Here is a 20021-nt window from a genome sequence, read left to right as displayed (position 1 = left end):
CATTAGGCCTACTCCAGTCTTCAGTGTCACATGATCCTTCAGCAATCATTTTAATTTGCTGATTATCAATGTTTAAAGTACATTTTTACATTTTTTCAGGATTCTTTGATGAATAGAAAGATCCAAAGATCAGCATTTATCTGAAATAAAAAGCTTTTGTACACTATGCCATTCAAAAGCTCTTTTTAAAATGTATATTATAGAAATTATTACTTTCATTTAGCAAGGATGTTTTAAATTGATCAAAAGTGATGATAAAGACATTTATAACATTACAAAAGAATAACATAATAAATGTTTTTTGAGCAGCAAATCAGAATATTAGAATGATTTCTGAAGGATCATGTGACTGGAGTAATGATGCTAAAGCTCTGCTTTGAAATCACAGGAATAAATTATATTTTCAAATAGAAAACAGTTATTTTAAATAGTAAAAATATTTCTAAATGTTACTGTTTTTGCTGTATTTTGGATCAAATAAATGCAGGATTGGTGAGCAGAAGAGAATTTTTTAAAAAAACATTAAAAATCTTACTGTTCAAAAACTTTTGACTGGTATGTTAGCCTATAGTTTGAAGTAAAAAATATTAATATTAATAAGGAGAGTCTGAGATTTATTTGACAGTGATTTCACATTTCGTGTTTGTATGAAGGCTAAATACCAATAAAAAGTGAACATTTATTTATTTGCGCCATTTTTTCCCTAAAATATTATATAGTTTTATAGGAGTTGGTTTCATAGAGTTGGCAAATACATTTTTCATAAGTTTGTTGGTACAGACATCTGTTGTGGTCATCCTTGGCCATTTTTATGAGGCTTTTTTAATAGTGTTCATATCGATATCGGAATTATATCGTATCGACTGAAATTAAGAAATATATCGTGATATAAATTTTGGCCATATCGTCCAGCCCTACCCCGTATTTATATATTATTTTAGGTAAACAAAAAATAAATCAATGTAATAAGTTAACTATGAATATACAATACATTATCCCTTAAATGTCAACCTTAGTTTGAACGTTCGTTCGTCTTGGCTCAAAGCCACTTGCTGAGAACTTTTCTTCGCGGAAGCTTTGCGATAAACAAGTGAGATAACGAAATATTTAATCTCTAATCAATATTTTTTGTCCAATTATTTGCCCAGTTATTTTTGGTATTGAGGTAAAAGTTACCTTGCATTCGCTATATAACAGTGGGTGGTGGTCACGAAGATGACTGAGCAAATTTGATGCGTTTCCCCCTTTTGCAGCTACTTTCTTCTTGCAAGATCAGCAGACAGGGTGACCGTCCTCGATTAAATTGCCTTCAGGACTCTTGTAAAAGCCAAAATACGACCAGACCTCCGATTTGGTCCTCTTAGATGGCTGAAAAATCTCCAGAGCGCTGTCACTGCCTTCCGCCATTTCGTCTCGTGCAAAAAAACAACAACAAACAACATTGCATGCTGCTTCTGCGTCAGACTGATGCTGGCTGGACAGGATTTACCGCAAGTTTTCAATAGCGCGATAATCAAACATGGTTTTGATGATAATTAAATTTTAAACGATAATACTAACCGTCAGGGCATTTTATCGTGATTTATCGTGAAACAGGTAATCGTTCCATCCCTAGTAATTAATGACAGAATTTTCATTTTTGGGTGAACTCACTGTAAAAAATGACCGTGAATTTTACGGTAAAAGACTGTAAAAATGCTACAGTAAAAACCTGTTAAATGGTTGACGGTAAATTCCCCTACAATATACGGTGAAAAACTGTATTAGACATTACAACTATTGGACATTAATTTTATGGTAGTATACCGTTTTTGAAAGTGAAAAAGACTGTATAATTTACAGTGAATAACCGTAAATTGACATTCCCAGAATTCCCTGCGTTACATTTCAAATTTGATGTTTTTTTGTTGAAATAACTGTTTCTTCTTAGTTTTTTCTTATCAGTTTTGTATATTAGGGTTGTGTGTTACACCTAATGTTGTTAAATTAATGTTTATTGAATTATTTCAGTTTCATGTGTGTTACCATGATGGTGTTTAGTATTTGTGTGAATGACACTGTGCACCTTCTATAAATGTTATTATTTATAAGCTGCTTGTGATGGGCTTTGGTTCATCATGTGACTTTCTCATCACCACCTGCATTTGGTGGTTATCAGTGTATTACAAAGGTACAAAACAGATTTCAGTACTTCAGTAGGTTGGTATATTAACATTATATTAGTTAATGAAATTATGGTATTTAACTGTAAATTTAAGTTAAAACCTGAAACGTTGCTACTGTATTTTTTACGGTAAAATTCCGGCAACCACAGCCGCCGTTTTTTTACCGTGCATTTTACGGATTTTTTTTACAGTGTATCCCTTTAATAGTTGATTTAGTTTTACTAGTAATCTTTTTCTGGAGTATTTTCTACTGGTTTCACGGTCTAATTTTTCTGGAGGCAATAAATGTGTTTGGGTTTTTTTGTGGGCTTATTCATAGTCAGCTGATTGTCTCAAAAAAAAATCCACTTTGTTTGCTACTTTTTGTGAAAAGACTGGAAGGAGTTTTGACACTTGCTGTATGCGACTTTGGCCCTCGAGCCGTCATAAACTCAGCTGGGTGTCTAGTCAGTGGAAAATGTAAGCTGTTTATTTAAAAGTGTCAGATGATTTGACATTCCCTGAGCAAACCAATTCTGATATCATAACCACAGCCAGGGTCTTATAAACAAAACACTGACTAATTTAGAAACTTTGAACCCACTTCCTGAATTGGTGCATCAAAACATTAAGTGTGCCTTTTAAGTGGACAAGTGGGTGATATCAGCCTGTAGAAAGTCATGGTCATAGTTACGGAAAACATTATATGGAGCCAAGTCCTGACCTTAACCTTGTGCCACGACCCATCTCCCACCTTTGCACATATTCCTATGATGACCACATTTGCCATTAAATTGACAGCAGATTCTTTTATTTTCCATTACATTGATGACAGATGATCACTTAATTTGCCATTACACTGACAGAAAATAATTACTTCATTTACCCTTACATTGGGGTTAGATAAGAATGTAATTTGACTAAATATTGATTCAGTTTTGTGATACTTTGACATCATTTTATTTATAATGACATGACAGCAGAAAATTTAATTTTCAAGTATTTCATTAACGAATACATAGATGATAAATATAGGAATTTAATGTCATTTACACTGACAGTAAATTAAGTAGTTAAGTAACAGTAAATCAAATTAATGCAAATTAAGTTTGTACATATTATTATTATTATTATAATAACATACTTTTAAAAACTTTATTTGCATAGTTTTTTTTTTGTTTTTTTTTGCTGTAATTTTTACGTTTGATTAGTCCTTTTATTTGTTGTTACTTGGACTGTAAAATAAATAATCTAAATTTGTCATTACAGTGACGATAATAACATGATTTGTCATTGCTTTGACAGACAAAACCTATATTTTTGGCTTATAGCTATTTAAAGATGATGAATTCAGCTGTTTGTGTTGTATGCTTCTGAACGGAACTGAATGTTTTTGTATGCATAATAATACCCGTTGCTTTCCACCCATGTAAAAGCATACACAAAATACAGCAACACAACTTAATGCTGTTCTGTTCACCATTTTCCACCCTGTATTCCTTCCTTTGTTATAATTTGGTTTCATGTTTTTTTGTTTTTCCATCCCCTATGAGAGGCCTTGTTCCACTGGAACTGGATTCCCAGCTTTTGGACTAAAACATCTGCACATATGACTGACAGATGCTTATGGCTATTGTAGACATCTCTGTGCTTATCGCAAACAGGAAAGCTTTTACCAGATAGAGAGGGGGAAATTTGAGTGAAAGGCATGTGGAGAATTTCTAGTATGTATGTTAACCAAGTTTTTTTGTAGTTTTTTTTTTTTTTTGAGAAAATAGATAGATAAAAAAAATGTGAGTTTCAGAGTTAGTTTGGTCCAGGTCAGTAATATTTATTTTTGTTTTTGGAAAGTAGTCTTTTATACTCACCAAGGCTGCAATTACTGGATCAGAAATGCAGTTAAAACAGTAATATTGTGAAATATTAATACAATTTAAAATTAATGTTGTCGTCTTTTTTTATTCTATTTTTAAATGTAATTAATTCCTGTGATGCCAAAGCTGAATTTTCAGCAGCCATTACTCCAGTCTTCAGTGTCTCATGATCCTTCAGAAATCATTTACATTTACTGATTTGGTGATACAGAATCATTTCATATTTTCAATGTTGAAATAAAACAGTTGTATTGCTTAATATTTTGGGGGGGAAACCGTTATACATTTTTTTTCACGATTCTTTGATGAATAGAAAGTTCAAAAGAACAGCATTTATTTTCTATAATTTTTCATTAATAATATACATTTTTTGTAACCATGTAAAAGTCTTTACTGTCACTTTTGAGCTATTTAATACATATTAAATGCATATTTAACTTTTTTTTTAATCTTTGTTGTTTTACTATACACTTTCGTATTGCAGTCTTCATTGACTGGTTTTGCTTCAGGTAGCAAATTGTGGTGTACAACAAAGTACCAAAATTTGTTTAGCCTATGTATTCAAAATGTCATTAAAGTCAATCATTACAAAATATATTCAAATGAATATAAAATCTACATTTTGCTCAATTTGTCAAAGCTTTACTATTTGCATTTTATTATGTTTATTAATGCAAATTAAGTTTGTACATATTATTATTATTATTATAATAACATACTTTTAAAAACTTTATTTGCATAGTTTTTTTTTTGTTTTTTTTTGCTGTAATTTTTACGTTTGATTAGTCCTTTTATTTGTTGTTACTTGGACTGTAAAATAAATAATCTAAATTTGTCATTACAGTGACGATAATAACATGATTTGTCATTGCTTTGACAGACAAAACCTATATTTTTGGCTTATAGCTATTTAAAGATGATGAATTCAGCTGTTTGTGTTGTATGCTTCTGAACGGAACTGAATGTTTTTGTATGCATAATAATACCCGTTGCTTTCCACCCATGTAAAAGCATACACAAAATACAGCAACACAACTTAATGCTGTTCTGTTCACCATTTTCCACCCTGTATTCCTTCCTTTGTTATAATTTGGTTTCATGTTTTTTTGTTTTTCCATCCCCTATGAGAGGCCTTGTTCCACTGGAACTGGATTCCCAGCTTTTGGACTAAAACATCTGCACATATGACTGACAGATGCTTATGGCTATTGTAGACATCTCTGTGCTTATCGCAAACAGGAAAGCTTTTACCAGATAGAGAGGGGGAAATTTGAGTGAAAGGCATGTGGAGAATTTCTAGTATGTATGTTAACCAAGTTTTTTTGTAGTTTTTTTTTTTTTTTGAGAAAATAGATAGATAAAAAAAATGTGAGTTTCAGAGTTAGTTTGGTCCAGGTCAGTAATATTTATTTTTGTTTTTGGAAAGTAGTCTTTTATACTCACCAAGGCTGCAATTACTGGATCAGAAATGCAGTTAAAACAGTAATATTGTGAAATATTAATACAATTTAAAATTAATGTTGTCGTCTTTTTTTATTCTATTTTTAAATGTAATTAATTCCTGTGATGCCAAAGCTGAATTTTCAGCAGCCATTACTCCAGTCTTCAGTGTCTCATGATCCTTCAGAAATCATTTACATTTACTGATTTGGTGATACAGAATCATTTCATATTTTCAATGTTGAAATAAAACAGTTGTATTGCTTAATATTTTGGGGGGGAAACCGTTATACATTTTTTTTCATGATTCTTTGATGAATAGAAAGTTCAAAAGAACAGCATTTATTTTCTATAATTTTTTATTAATAATATACATTTTTTGTAACCATGTAAAAGTCTTTACTGTCACTTTTGAGCTATTTAATACATATTAAATGCATATTTAACTTTTTTTTTAATCTTTGTTGTTTTACTATACACTTTCGTATTGCAGTCTTCATTGACTGGTTTTGCTTCAGGTAGCAAATTGTGGTGTACAACAAAGTACCAAAATTTGTTTAGCCTATGTATTCAAAATGTCATTAAAGTCAATCATTACAAAATATATTCAAATGAATATAAAATCTACATTTTGCTCAATTTGTCAAAGCTTTACTATTTGCATTTTATTATGTTTAACTTTTATTATTTGCATTTAGCATTATTTTTTCCCTCTGCTGGCCACAACCCACAGACCTGCGACCTAATTTTTTGGGTTGACAACTTCTGTTTAATAGTGTTATCAAGCCTGTAAATGTATCATAAATAAAGAATAATAATTTTTTTAAAAGCCTGTGAATGTTCCCAATTAGTTTGAAAGGCCACACAGATGATGTGTTTATCTTAATAGAGAATAACAGTTCATCTCTGCATCAGCTGCACTGTCGTCAGTTTCAGTATTTGGTGATAGCAGTGTGTACACAGGAGAGTGAGAGAATATGGATCGTGTTTGTATTGCTTGCAAGATTCTGAGAAAATAACATCATGCAGACATGTTACAAATAAGCCTGATGTGATAACTGAATACCACTTAAACCGATAGAAAATGAAAAGCTGCTTCTCAACAATAACAGTACAAATCCGCTGCCCCTGCAGTCAGACAGGAGAAAACGAATACCCATGGAAAGTATGCTGTGGGGAGCGCTTGATAACACAGCTGCCCTTCTGCCCAGCTCAGCTGATTTAGATTTTCCATCACGATGGGAGGGGTAGCATGAAAGAGGCATACTGTGAGATGAGCGATACAGATCATTGTTTTACCACACTGTGTGTCCAGAAATGGTATGACTGATATGAGCAGAGATTGGCTGAACTGGATCTGAGCTGCATGGAAGGCAGTGCCACATTGTTTCCAAGACTTGCACTCTCAGGGTGTGTGTAAGTCTGTGTTTAATCAGCAGAGCCATTAGTCTCGGTACAGAATGGGAAAGTGGGGTGGAGTCTACTAGCTGAGTCACCCCTCCTATGCAGTGGGCAGAGCCTGTTGTTGTGCAGCTGAGAGAGGCCTTTATATAAAAGGAGACGGATGAGTGAGCTGCAGTCTTAGAAAGCTTGATCGGTGGTGCAGGAGCACAGACTATTCCAGAAGATTCTGTCTCAACAAAATAGCGTTACGTGAACATAGTACGAGAACGCAAAGGGGGTTTATTTTCTGTGAATTGCTTAGTTTGACCCATTTCTTTTGTGAAAATGCTCTAGGCTCTCTGCTGGACTGAGACCGTCTGAGAAGGACAGGAAGAAAAGCAGAAACGGAAGAGGGCGATTTCGAAGTATTTGTTTCCTGAAGCAGGGTTCATTCGTGTCCTCACGCTGGGGAAGGCAAAACGGACGCGACTCAGCCCCTCCTGCCCTTTACATTCTCTAACCTCTCAAGTCCTCCGGAGGATCCGTCAACGGGTCATGCATCTGAAAACCATGAAGTGTAACCCTTTCTGCCTTATCGCTTCCTTGGAGGATCCAGATATGTTTAACAGACCTGAGCAGAGGGTAAGGCTTCATTGACATGGTGCCTTACAAAATCAAAATAGCTTTATGCTTTAAATAAATACTGGAATAATGAAGTCAAACTGCTAGAATGCAGGTGTTGCAGCCATTAAGAATGTCAGAATGAATGACAGAACGGATGATGGAAAGCCATCCAACAGCTCTCTGAATTCCTAATGCAGTCTCTTGTCTTTATTGATGACTTGATTTGTGCTTTCTGTGTGGTTTGTGGTTGACTAAATGACCTACTTGTGTATGATTTATGTATTTAGCTAATGATCTAGTTGGTTGGTTGTGGTAGTAGTGGTCAGGTCATGGAATAAGATGCTGTGGGAATATTTAATGAGTGTTTGGCTGGACAGTTTGGGGTTTTTGTATCTGACGTAAGCTCTTACGCACTCAACACCTATGCACAATAACCCAGGATTTGTGGATCATACTCTAATAAATCTCTGCATAGCTTGAAATGGTCCATCAGGACTCATTCTGTCAGGTCCGTCTGCGTGTTCACAGCATGCAGTAATTCTCTGTTACCTTGGAAACCAATATCTTGCCGAGCACTGACGGACGTGATCATTTTTAGGATGCGTATTAGATTAGTACTATGTGCGTCAGTACGGTTTAATATAGAAGCGTTTACTGAATATCAATCTGGCAGCATCCAAAAACAAGCTAAATGGATTCAGCACTATAATGTCTTACGAGCGCAGGCTCACCACAGGATGGTAGGTAATCTAGTGGTTTAGGCTTAAGGCTGCTTAGAAAGGTTGCCAGTCTGACTCTGAGCCTAAATGGGGGCACACTTAACACTTGGCCTCCGATTGCTTCACACCGAATGTTTATTTGTGTACTCCTCCATTTGAGTCACATGTAAAATGTTAATTTCTTAATTTCTGTTTCCATGAAGATATAAAGTCAAATGTATTCATTTGAGATGTTTTCTTCTCATCCACAGGCAAGTTTTGAGGATCTGTTCCATGCCTTTGACCGAAACGTCACCTTCCAGTACTTTAAGAGTTTTCGTCGGGTGAGAATCAATTTCACCAATGCTCTGGCCGCTGCAGAGGCAAGAGCAAAACTGCACAAAAGTGACTTTAATGGCAGGGAGGTGCGACTCTATTTTGCCCAGGTATGTCACCTTTAAAGTAGCCTAATAAATGAATGTGCTTTAATAATAATAAATTAAAGTTTATTTTTATTATTATTATTTAATTTTTTATTTCTATGATTTTTTTAATTTTAATTCAGTTATCAAATGCATGTTATAATGACCGTTAAACTGTCTAAATGACTTTCCACTTTGCATCAGGGTTTATTTTTTAATAATGACCAACTCACTGTATAACTGTGCAACAAAACAACTAAATAATTAATGATAATAATAAAAATAAATTATTATAAAATAGTGTGATGTATTATGATCAATATAGTATTATTTTTCATTTTATTTTTCTATTATAATTTCAAAAGATTCTTTCTTGATTCTTATTTGACAGTCGTGGCATTCTGCAGTCAAGTAATGTCTTTCCACTTTATTTAGGCTTTATTTAGCAATGATCAATTGTGACTGTACATTATTTTTTAATTGTTACTGTTTATTTTATCATGCCTAGTTAGTGCTACAGTGTACTGATTATCACCAAAAAAAAAATAAAAAAATATATATATATAATCTTTCTTTTTCCACCTTGCCTTCTTTCTAGTCTGTGCACATTGGCAGTCCACACCTGGAGCCTCCTAAACCAGATAAGCAGTTCCTCCTGTCCCCTCCTCCGTCACCTCCTGTTGGTTGGGAGCAGTCAAAGGATGCCACACCTGTCATTAACTATGACCTACTGTGTGCCATCGCCAGATTAGGGCCAGGTATGAAACATGTTTCTAAATTTAGTCCTTTTTTCTGAATGTACCATTTAAAAAAATAAATAAATAGGTCAGTGCATAAATTATTCATTTAATTTGACCTTCTTTCAACTTCTAATAATAAATTCTCTCTGTTCGACAGGTGAAAAGTATGAACTCCAACCAGGAACTCCCACCACTCCCAGCGTGGTTGTCCATGTTTGCGAAAACGATCAAGAAATCTCAGGAAATGAGGAGGATATGGACGGAGGCATACGTCCACGTCCAAAAATCATCCAGACCCGTCGACCAGAATACACTCCCTCTGTCATGCAGTGAGCCTAGTGAACCTCTCATTGTGCCATAATCTTTGCTTTACTATCACAGGACCCTCTGGGGGATCTGCCGTGGCATGCAGTTGGTCCTCCAGACCACCAGAGGATGCCTTAAGACAGAACCTCAGCCCTGTGGAGAGACAGACATAATGTAAATGTCCACCATCAGGGCAAAGGGGTTCATTGCATGCATTTGATGGTAGAGTGACTCATTTTTTTTGCAGGCTGGGTGTTTTCAAGAGTGCTTCATTGATAACTGTGGCCATGGAGAACATGAGTCTCCTATTGTGTAGTGTTTTTTTGTATCTTGGGAAGCATGTTGAATCCCAGTCAGTGAGTGTGATAATATGATTAGTTTATATTTCTTTTTAGATTCAGCTTGATATTTTCAGGTTCTTATTGAATTATTACTCGTGCAAGATTACTGGAACTTGAACTAGAATAAATACGGACTATGAAGTAAACATTTTGTCATAAAATTTGGGGGGCTATTTTTTCCCATTCATATGGCAATTGTAAATCTCGTTCCACCATGTGCCTCAGCATGTTCCTAAATTACAGAATCACGATTAAGTGCTCTCGTATAAAAAAAAAAACTTTTTTACTAGATATCTACAACTTAAGATTCATGTTTTTGTTTGTTTGTTTTTCTGGGGGAAGGCGAGTTATACAAGAGTCCATCGTTTAAACTTTGTTTTAAAATCCTAAGGATGTACTGAAAGGCAAGGTCCTCAATTTCATGCGCTTGAATTGTTTGTAGGACCATAACACTGTAATTAGTTTTGATGGAGGACTGTTACACTCCAGGATTAACACCAATTGATTTTATTACATTGAGCTTAATAGTGTATTTCTGATGCCTTTTACTGTTTGTTGTATATAATTAACAACATATATGTCTATAGATTTCTTAACCATAGATGTCTGTATATAATGGTATATGCTGTTTTTTTTACTTGATTTTGAAACTGTCACTGGTTCGGCAATGGCTTGGGTGTTTGTCCTGTCATACATAAATAACAGCCATAACATGTCATTAAAACAAGTTTTTTTTCTTCTTCAAAGTCGTGCTGTCCTTTTTAGCTTTTTTTTTTTGTTTTTTAAAAAGCGAAACAGTATTTTAGTCTGTGAAATTGTGAGTGTTCTGACTTTCAGCCCACATGCCTCTTGAATTTTATGCATTTAGCCATTTTCAAAAGATGACTCAGCATTCATCCAGTATGCTGGTATTGCAGTACTGACGCAAGTCGAGGACTTTTCAAGGTGATGTCTCTTTTTTTTCTTTTTTTTTTTTATGCCTTGAAATAGAATCTGTGAGTCTCGAATGTCTGAATATCTCAATGTAAACCATTGTTCCCACTTGCGTGTGGAGTTATTCAGCATCAAGGTCAAGCTGGCAGAGCTGAGAGAAATATCTACAGTCCCCAGTGACTCATGGCCATCTCCACCAAGATATCTTTTAACTAGCTTGTTAAAGTCAAAAAGATACATTCAAAAATATCATTCTTTCCCACATTGACTGTTAATTAGGGCTGTGGCTGATCGGCGCAGGATCTGACCACGTCATTGGTCAGCTGGCCTTCTGTTCAGACCCAGACTTTTCCCCATGAAGCAGCTGATGACCTTGACTTGTTTTAGATTAATTAAAGCTGTTGACATCTTGAGGGGGTTGGATCCTTGTGAATAAGTCTCTATGTTCATAATGGGGTGGAACCATGATCTCAGATACTGTCCTGTCTTCCTTAGTGATTTTTTTTTTCTAGGAGAGCAACAAGGGGACTAGCAGGAAAGATCCACTAAACATTTTTTGGCTGTTTTTGCATTAAACTAAAATTTCTGTTAGCACCAAAAACTATAAGGTATGTCTGTTAAATTTATTTTATATTACATACCTTTCTCACTTGCTTAAATATCAGTTTGTAGATTTATATTGTATACTGGACCTGTTGGCTGCTTCACCTTCCCCATGATGTTAAACTTGACAAGAATAAAAATAAAAGAAATATTTTAATTTGGTAACACTTTACAATAAGGTTCCATTAGTTAATGTTAGTTAATGTATTAACATGAACAATACATTTATTACAGTATGTATTAATCTTTGTTAATGTTAGTTAATGAAAATATTGTTAGTTCATGTTAATTCACAGTGCCTTAACTAATGTTAACAAGCACAACTTTGGATTTTAATAATGCATTAGTAAATGTTGAAATTAACATTAGCTAAGATTAATAAATGCTGTAGAAGTATTGTTCATTCTTAGTTCATGTTAACTAAAGTTGTTAACTAATGAACCTTACTGTAAAGTGTTACCTTTATTTATATATATTAAATTAAATGTATATATTTATAATTTTGCCTACTGTACACCAATGCTGCATTTATTTGTATATATATATATATATATATATATATATATATATATAAAGTGTATTGTGAAATATTACAATTTAAAATAACTTTTTTATATATTTTAAAATTACTTGTGTAAATTATTAATTTTATTTATGCGTGTAATGTATAATTTATTCCTGTGAGATGAATTTTAAGCAGCCATTACACCAGTCTTCAGTGTTACATGATCCTTCAGAAATGTGGTACTCATGAAACATTTCTTATTATCAATTCTGAAAACCGCTGTGCTGCAGTACAGATCCCAAACTTTAAAACAGTACTCTTAAAACATTTAGGCATTATAATGTAGATCAAAGTATTAAGAATATGAGAACCAAAATCAGTCAAGTGTCTTCAAACGTTTGATTGGTTGTATATATCTGGCTATATAGTATATAGCATTCCTTCAGATAAATTAACCAAGTTATGGAAAGAACTAATGATGAATCCCATAGCTGTATTTATACATTGAGTTCACTCTATATCAACAGTGGAAAGAATGCTAGAGCAGAACTTCACAGATGTACACGCTCTGCTGGTATCCTGGTTGCAGCACTACATTAATGAGACATGGCTGGTGGGAGCAGCTCCGTATGCGCCACCACATCATCCACCTGTCCATCTGAGTGGAGCTCCAGTCCAAGATAAAGGTCACGGCATGATCTACATCTGTCTGATGGTGGGACTCTTTAGTTTCTTTACCTTTGGCATCATGTTCAGCTATATTCGCTCAAAGAAGGTGGAGAACTCTCAGGATCCATATCATCAGTATATAGCTAAAGATTGGGCTAGTATAGCATCTCCTGTGGTTATCAGCAACCCAGCTGCTCTTGGACACCTTCCAGGCTACAGTGGAAGAGAGCAGGAGCAGACCTAGATTACTGTCAGTAATTTCTGTCATTTCTATGTTTGATTTTCTGCTTTATTAAATTGAATATATATTGTCACCGTTGTTCATTTAATTACGTCAAAAATAAATCAAACAGTTGAACTCTACAGTCGGTTTTGTTTTATAAATGCCACAGGTTCATCTCAGCTGCAGTCTTAAGGCTAGTTCACAATGTCCCAACAAACACCAACTTTCAACGGTTGTGGGATTTTGTTGGACTGTTGCCATTTGTTGTCATGAAATGATCATGTTCAATTGGCATTTATAAGGTCATGGAATGTTTGAGAAGTCTAATAGGATTTTCCAAGAATACCTTACATGCTTGATCATGACTGACTGGAATAACAATGAGGCAAGTTTTCCTGCCCTCAAGAGACTGTGGACAAAATCATCCATGTCACAATTGTCTTTCTTTCTGAATATTTATCTGCCAAATGATTTAATTGATTTGTTCATATTAATAATTAATATTAAAGATCACCCAAAATAAAATAAATACTGGAGTAATGGCTGCTGCAAATTCAGCTATGCCATCACAGGAATCAATTACATTATAAAATAAAAAATTAAAATAGATTTAAATTTTTAATGTAATTTTTTATAAAATTGTATTCTGTAATAAGAAAATGAATTTAATAATTGCATTTAAATCATATATTTAATTATATGTGGATGGATAGATAGATAGATAGATAGATAGACAGATAGATAGAAATACTTTTCCTTTTTAGTAAAAATGTTAAACTATGTATACATCACCATGGTAATATTTATTGCCTTTAATTTTCTGCCAGTTTTTAATAAAACCAGACAATACTTGTTTCATATTGTATTACAGTTATAAAAAGAACAAGGAAGGGGCAAAATAATCTTAATCACACTATGCAGCCTCAATTAAGAAGATTCTGAATCCATGTGATGAGTCCTTGTCTGGTGTGCTGAGATGTTCTTGCTGTCTCCATCTGTTCCTTTCGCTTCCTTTCTTTTTCTCTTTCTTTCTCCTGCCTGAGCAGCTGATCAGTTTTCAGTATTTTTTCCAGCTCTCTCTTCAGGCTGTAATGCACCATTTGCCTGCTCATGAGAGGCACAATCAGGTTGAAATTGTCCACTTTCTTGTTGAGTTTCCCCAGTTCATCAGCAAACGCAGCGCAGTGCTCCTTCCACTGGAGAGTTTCTGAGTGTCTCATGGGATCTCCCAGCCTTGCCCTGACCTCCTGCAACCTCTCCCTCATTTTGGCAATGGTTTCCCTGATCTCCTTCTGTACCACGATCCATTCAGGCTGGTAACCATTGTCGATGAGAATTCTATTGAGGTTGTGCGTCATGGGGTCCATATATGGGTTATGATCAAACTTGTTGAGTGGTTTTCCGGTGCCACTGAGGTTTTGGAAGTCTCCACGGGCCATCGACTCTTGGATGAGGTCCTCAACTAGCCTCTCCACCGCCTGAGTGATTTTGATCTGCTTGCTGCGTAAACGTGCATCTCGGGTCACCATGGCTCCTTCGTCTGCTGCTGCCTTCTCCATCTCCTTCTGTCGATACTCCAGGACCTGGTCGGTGGCGCGGTCTACACGAAACTGTCGGTACTGTCGTTCTCTTTGGCTTGGAGTGCCAGAACCAATGCCTTCAAAACTGAGGTAATGTCTGTGTTGAGGGGCATTACCTTTAACTTTATCTTCCTCTTCTTCCTCCATCAATCGGGTATACTGTGAGGCCGACTTCTGCTGGGCAAGAACAGCCCGATAGGCCTCCTCTATCTGGGAAAACAGAGCCGCGTCTGCCGTGGGAGCACCGGAATCTGGATGGTAGAGCTTGGCCATGCGTAGGTAAGCTTCCTTGACCTCTGAGGGGTCGCTGGCTCCATCGTCTGGCAGCTGCAGTATACGGTAATTCTCTCTCAAGCTGCGGCTGATAGCTCCAGAACTGAGAGTTCGCAGGCTGAGGGAACAGCACAGAGGCAGGAGAGATCTGCGGAGATCCCCATTGTGCAACCGTAACAACATCCAGCAGCTCATTGTGCCTATATGCAAACAGCAAATAAATATAAGGAAATTACAAAATAAAGCTAAACTGAGTTGAACAAATTCAAATTAAATCAGAGTAACTCTTGTGTATGAATTTCACTTCTTTAGAAAGAAATGATCAAACCAAACACCAGAAAGTGTCCAAATACTTGTATATTCCACTAGATTAAAATGAAACAGATGTTTACATTCAAATTTCTCTATGAGAGTGGTCTGCTATGTGAGTAAGCAATTGGTGAACTCATTTGCCCAGAGGACCATGAGAGCTTTTTAGCATCTCAGAAATCAATATTATGAGATCAATGGGTCTCTGCTGAAGTGCTTTTCCCTCACACAGTGTGTGTCACACGCACACGGGGACACAAAAGAACCACAAAAAAAGGGGCACGGAAATCCTTACATCTAGCTGTGCAGCTGAAAAGAAGGCTTAAAATAGCATTCAAAGAGAACTGATTCTAAGGATGGACTGCAAAATGACCAACTTCACAGATGAAGATCTGGACAACTATTTGCAAAATCAGGTGACCTATTTATGCTGCCATGGATACTGAGACATAAACCTGACTAAAGTATTAACTTTAACTGATTTATGGTGTTTATTTTATTTGCAGTCAGCTTAAATAGTATATTTTATATCTTATATAAAGGATAAAAAACATATATGTATTTTTAATTTTTATTTGATTGTTTTATTTTATTCAGATAGCTCAAAGTAAAGGGTGATTGCTTTGGCTTGTTTACAAAATGCTCATTTTGTTCTGATATGTTAATGGTGGTTGAATGTGTTATTGTCAGGTGGATCTCAGGCATCGTCAGGTTTCAAAGTCTGTTGAAGATGTGCAGAAAATCATAAAAGATCTTACAGCTGGGGTCAGCTCAAAGGATGCTCGTTTCCAGTCTATTGCAAACTCTGGAGTTCATAATACCAGCCTCAAAGTAATACTTCATGTAGGCCTATTGTCTATTATACAATGACTAACTGCATTTTAATTATGGCTTCTTTTGTAACATCGTAACTTCTCTGGTGTCCACAATCCTATTTAGGACCAGCCAGATTTAGTGTCAAAATGGTCTGCATTACTCCGGGGAAGATGTGCATACAACCCCGCCATCCAAGTAAGCAACAGAACTGTCAGCTATATCCTTTACGGAACAAAAATATTTTTCAAAATACTGCAATATTTGAATGGACCATGTATGGCTATAAAAAAAGATATAGCAATGAAAACAAAACGGCACTACATTTTTACTTTTAATAACTTTATTTAAACACTCATTTAATTTATTTTCCTTTCATGAGTTAACGTATGCGTTTGCATAAAGCTAAACACATATTCATAAACTTTTATCTTAATTGTTGGCATCGTTACAAATTTCATATATGAAAATATGTGTGAGAATGTGTAAGAAAAAAGTGTTTACTGGAAACAAATATTAATATTTTTGGACAGTTGTATGTTTTTTTGGCAAGTCATGGCACATAATATAAATGTGAATGTGGAAAAAAAAAATACATATATACACACACACACACACATATATATATATATATATACACACATACAAATATGTTTATACACACATATATACATCTATATATTATGAAGTGTTTTGATTAATATTAAATTACATATGATGTATAAGAAAATATATTGTCACATATTTGTCAATATATAATAAGCTACAATTCCCCAGGTAATATTCAATGTTTTGTAATATATTAACCTGATATAGATATTATAGATGTATAGATACAGGTATTAATCTGTATATTTTCATATGCATTAAATCATTTAATATATTGACTGTTAATATATAATTTATTATATTTTCTTAATGTAAAGGGGGTATCATTTTAACTGTTGTACTGTAACATGTAGAAGTAAACGTTTTAATGGTTAAACTGTACAGCTGATTTTCATTGCTTTGTGTATATACTAATAGATGTTTGGCTCATTTTGGCAGGTGCTCACCCCAACTCTGTTCCTGATCTCGGTGCCCCTACAGGGCCTGATTGGCTATAAGGAGAGGCGAACACGTCAGTGGCGGTACTACTACACACAGAGCGGGTCTCGTCTCCTCTCACCGGTCCGCGAGCCAGAGAAGCTCCAGCAGTGGCTGGAGCTGGAGAGTTTTGTCAATCTGAGTCAGGAGTGGCATGATGCCCGCATGATCATTGAGGGTGATATTGTGCCAGCCAAGGTAGTGAATGTCTTCAAAGAGCATCTGGAGGCATCCATAAAGACCTGCGGACTAACAAGTTAGAGTTTTTACAGTGTCCACTTGTTTACTCAAACAGCACGAGATCTGTTTTCTATCTATTTTCCATTCAATTTTTCACACGTTGTCTGATGAATAATCAAAAATCTCCAACAATCATACTCTACTGGCATACAACTCTTCTGGGATTACAGATTGATTGATTGATTTCCATAACTAGCAACTGTAACTGAATTTGCATGAAAACCACAAACAGGGTATCAAGGGTATTTGCAGACAGTGGTACAGTACTTGCTGGTGTAAATTTTTGTTTATGTTTTAGTGCTTAAATTCACATTGACAAGCTAAGATCAAAAACATAATTTCAACCTAACCTGCAAGAATTATGTAAAATTAATGAGAAATATTTAATGTATTTTAATGTAGTATATTCATATGTAATATATAACATTACTTACTAATTATATAAATATGTTAATTAGTGACATTGGCCACATTGACTGCATTGTTTAATTAAACTTTTCTCTCAATTTTTTATAATATATAACTGAATAATTTGAATGAAAACTTTGTATTACATTAGAATAATGCAAATGGTCTCAGAGGGATCCCACTGTATTTTGGTTCCAATAAGTAAAAGCTTGTTTGCAGCTATTAGAGGAGATTCCATGACAGATGAGTTGTACCAAAGACAATCTTTAGAATGAAATAGTATGACGGGGCTTTTTAAGTCACTGGTTTCTTATTTGACCCAAAGGCTCAATGCGTTGAAGGTAAACACAGTTATGCACGCACATTAACACCATACAGCACAATGTGATGGTAAAATTTGGATCAACATTCCTTTTAAAAAAATAAGCCAAAATCTCATGAAATGATAGATTGACAGGTTGTTCAAGCCTCTAAGTAGCCCCAGTTCTAACCCTAAAAACTGACTGGTTGACAAGGATGTTGATCCAGGAATAAATCTAGGTGAATGGACAAGCATAAATGTGCACTACACATGATTCATGCAACATTTCATTTGTTTTAACTTTCTTTTCCCATTTCTTTGACAGGTAAGGTGAGTATGCTGGAATCAGTTGGTTCAGTGGTGCGTGTTGCTGTGGAAACATCAGAGGCACAAATTGAGGTGGAACTGGTTCCTACAGTGGAGCTAATGAACTACTGGCCAAAGAGAGCTCGGTGGCCCCGGTTCTTTCAGAGATGGCCCTCCACAGAGCGTGCTCGCTGTATTAAGGTCAGTGGGTCTATATACATAGGAATTAACTTTTTTTCCCCTCGAAAATACAGTAAAAACTGTAATATTGTGAATTTTCAGCAGCCATTACTGTGTGTGTGTGTGTGTTTGTGAGTGTATAATTTGCTTTACGTTACTTTATTAATTGTCTTCAGTGTCAAATGATCATTCAGAAATCATTCTAATATGCTGATTTGGTGTTTAGGAAACATTTCTTATTATTATCAGTATTGAAAACAATTGTGCTTCTTAATAGTTTTGTGGAAACCATGATACACTACCATTCAAAGTTTTGTATAAGATTAAAAAATAAAATAAAGAAAGAAAGAAATACTTTTCTTGAGCACGAACACATTAATTTGATCAAAAGTAACAATAATGATGCAAAAGATTTCTATTTCTAATTCAAACAGGCTACATGCTCTTTTGAACATTCTAGTCATCAAATAATCCTAAAAAAACATAAATAATAAGCAGCAAAAACTGTTTTAAACACTGATAATAATAAGAACCATTATTAGTAATTGAGCACCAACAATAACTGACAACAACTGAGCACTAAATTACATAATAGAATGATTTCTGAAGGATCATGTGACCTTGAAGACTAGAGTAATTGCTTTACCACCACAGGAATTTAAAAAAATATATTTTTAAATTTAAAATTTTAATATTATTTTATTATTAGCTATATTTCAATTATTAACTAGTAAACAGAAAACGGCTGAGTACTGTTTACATAAAATACAATGATGATTAATCTAATATATCCCCTACAGTCATTTGGATTCAATCTAATGGCCACATCAAACTACCACTGGCTGCTGTCATTTTCACGGGCAGAGCAAGTGCTGTTGAGTAATATAGATGAGGACGGCGGCTGCCGCAGGAAGTGTTATCGGGTGGTCAGACAGCTCAAGGAGGGCATCTGGTGTCCTGGAAGCAAACCCGTGATCACTGCCTACCATCTACAGGTACCAGCCCAAGCAAAACAGCCTTCTACTCCTTTCCTGTCACTTCTTTTCTGTGATTTCTGTTCATTTGGCTTTTGAAACATCATACTGCTTGTACACAAATTCAAGTTTACACACTTTCGCACTGTCCTTACATCATTTAGACGCTGCTTTTCTGGACATGTGAGAAGTACCCCTGCACCAGGGACTGGAGAGACTTCAGAGGATGCGTATTACGGCTGGTGCAAAAGCTACATAAGTGTGTTAGCCAGCATTATCTCCGGCATTACTTTGTACGATCCCACAACCTCCTGAAATATAGCAATACTAATGAGCTTGATGACGTGGCAAAGAAGATCAATAATTTCCTGGACAACCCAGGAACATACGTTCATTAGAAGCTTGTGGGTTAGATGGCATAGATCTATGTTAGCTGTGCTCTGTTCTGACTGCATCATATTGATGAGATGATCATGGAAGTAGGCTGTGGTTGGCTAACGTAAGTATGCATGGATTTCCTTCTTATGTCTGTCTCATCCTGAAATTTTAACCAGAATTATAATTTCAGTTTATATATATATATATATATATATATATATATATATATATATATATATATATATATATACATTCGTCTGCTGCGATT

General features: G+C 35.1%; 3 protein-coding genes across 4 annotated transcripts; 2 read left to right on the top strand and 1 right to left on the bottom strand.

Moving 5' to 3' along the window:
* The first annotated feature begins 7007 nt into the window (after positions 1-7007).
* Positions 7008-10472, top strand: LOC107569144 (calcipressin-1-like). The gene is made up of 4 exons (XM_016255157.1): positions 7008-7483; positions 8436-8609; positions 9184-9343; positions 9483-10472. The coding sequence occupies exons 1-4, from the start codon at positions 7397-7399 to the stop codon at positions 9656-9658; spliced, it is 597 nt and encodes a 198-aa protein (XP_016110643.1). The 5' UTR covers positions 7008-7396; the 3' UTR covers positions 9659-10472.
* Positions 10473-13703: 3231 nt separating this feature from the next.
* LOC107569146 (dnaJ homolog subfamily C member 28-like) lies at positions 13704-14954 on the bottom strand. The gene has a single exon (XM_016255160.1). The coding sequence runs from the start codon at positions 14951-14953 to the stop codon at positions 13829-13831; it is 1125 nt and encodes a 374-aa protein (XP_016110646.1). The 5' UTR covers position 14954; the 3' UTR covers positions 13704-13828.
* Positions 14955-15314: 360 nt separating this feature from the next.
* On the top strand, positions 15315-19923 carry LOC107569145 (protein mab-21-like 3). Of its 2 annotated transcripts, none has more exons than XM_016255159.1 (7): positions 15315-15483; positions 15758-15898; positions 16007-16078; positions 16928-17222; positions 18241-18422; positions 19202-19396; positions 19540-19923. In XM_016255159.1, the coding sequence occupies exons 1-7, from the start codon at positions 15424-15426 to the stop codon at positions 19771-19773; spliced, it is 1179 nt and encodes a 392-aa protein (XP_016110645.1). In that variant the 5' UTR covers positions 15315-15423; the 3' UTR covers positions 19774-19923. The 2 variants fall into 2 exon arrangements, with proteins under 2 accessions (XP_016110645.1, XP_016110644.1); XM_016255158.1 differs by having other exon boundaries at positions 15758-15910.
* The last annotated feature ends 98 nt before the right edge of the window (positions 19924-20021 follow it).

This window comes from Sinocyclocheilus grahami, unplaced genomic scaffold (assembly GCF_001515645.1).
Source record: "Sinocyclocheilus grahami isolate Dianchi unplaced genomic scaffold, SAMN03320097.WGS_v1.1 scaffold1316.1, whole genome shotgun sequence".
In the NCBI taxonomy this organism is placed as follows: Eukaryota; Metazoa; Chordata; class Actinopteri; order Cypriniformes; family Cyprinidae; genus Sinocyclocheilus; species Sinocyclocheilus grahami.
This window is presented reverse-complemented; position numbering and strand designations above follow the sequence as displayed.

What these genes read in the sequence shown, in the direction of transcription:
- LOC107569144 (XM_016255157.1), top strand. Translation starts at nt 7,397, where the DNA reads ATGCATCTGAAAACCATGAAGTGTAACCCTTTCTGCCTTATCGCTTCC. An exon ending in TTAACAGACCTGAGCAGAGG is followed by an intron (nt 7,484 to 8,435) that starts GTAAGGCTTCAT and finishes TCTCATCCACAG; the next exon opens with GCAAGTTTTGAGGATCTGTT. An exon ending in CATCGCCAGATTAGGGCCAG is followed by an intron (nt 9,344 to 9,482) that starts GTATGAAACATG and finishes TCTGTTCGACAG; the next exon opens with GTGAAAAGTATGAACTCCAA.
- LOC107569146 (XM_016255160.1), bottom strand. Translation starts at nt 14,953, where the DNA reads ATGAGCTGCTGGATGTTGTTACGGTTGCACAATGGGGATCTCCGCAGA.
- LOC107569145 (XM_016255158.1), top strand. Translation starts at nt 15,424, where the DNA reads ATGGACTGCAAAATGACCAACTTCACAGATGAAGATCTGGACAACTAT. An exon ending in CATACAACCCCGCCATCCAA is followed by an intron (nt 16,079 to 16,927) that starts GTAAGCAACAGA and finishes TCATTTTGGCAG; the next exon opens with GTGCTCACCCCAACTCTGTT. An exon ending in AAAGACCTGCGGACTAACAA is followed by an intron (nt 17,223 to 18,240) that starts GTTAGAGTTTTT and finishes TTTCTTTGACAG; the next exon opens with GTAAGGTGAGTATGCTGGAA.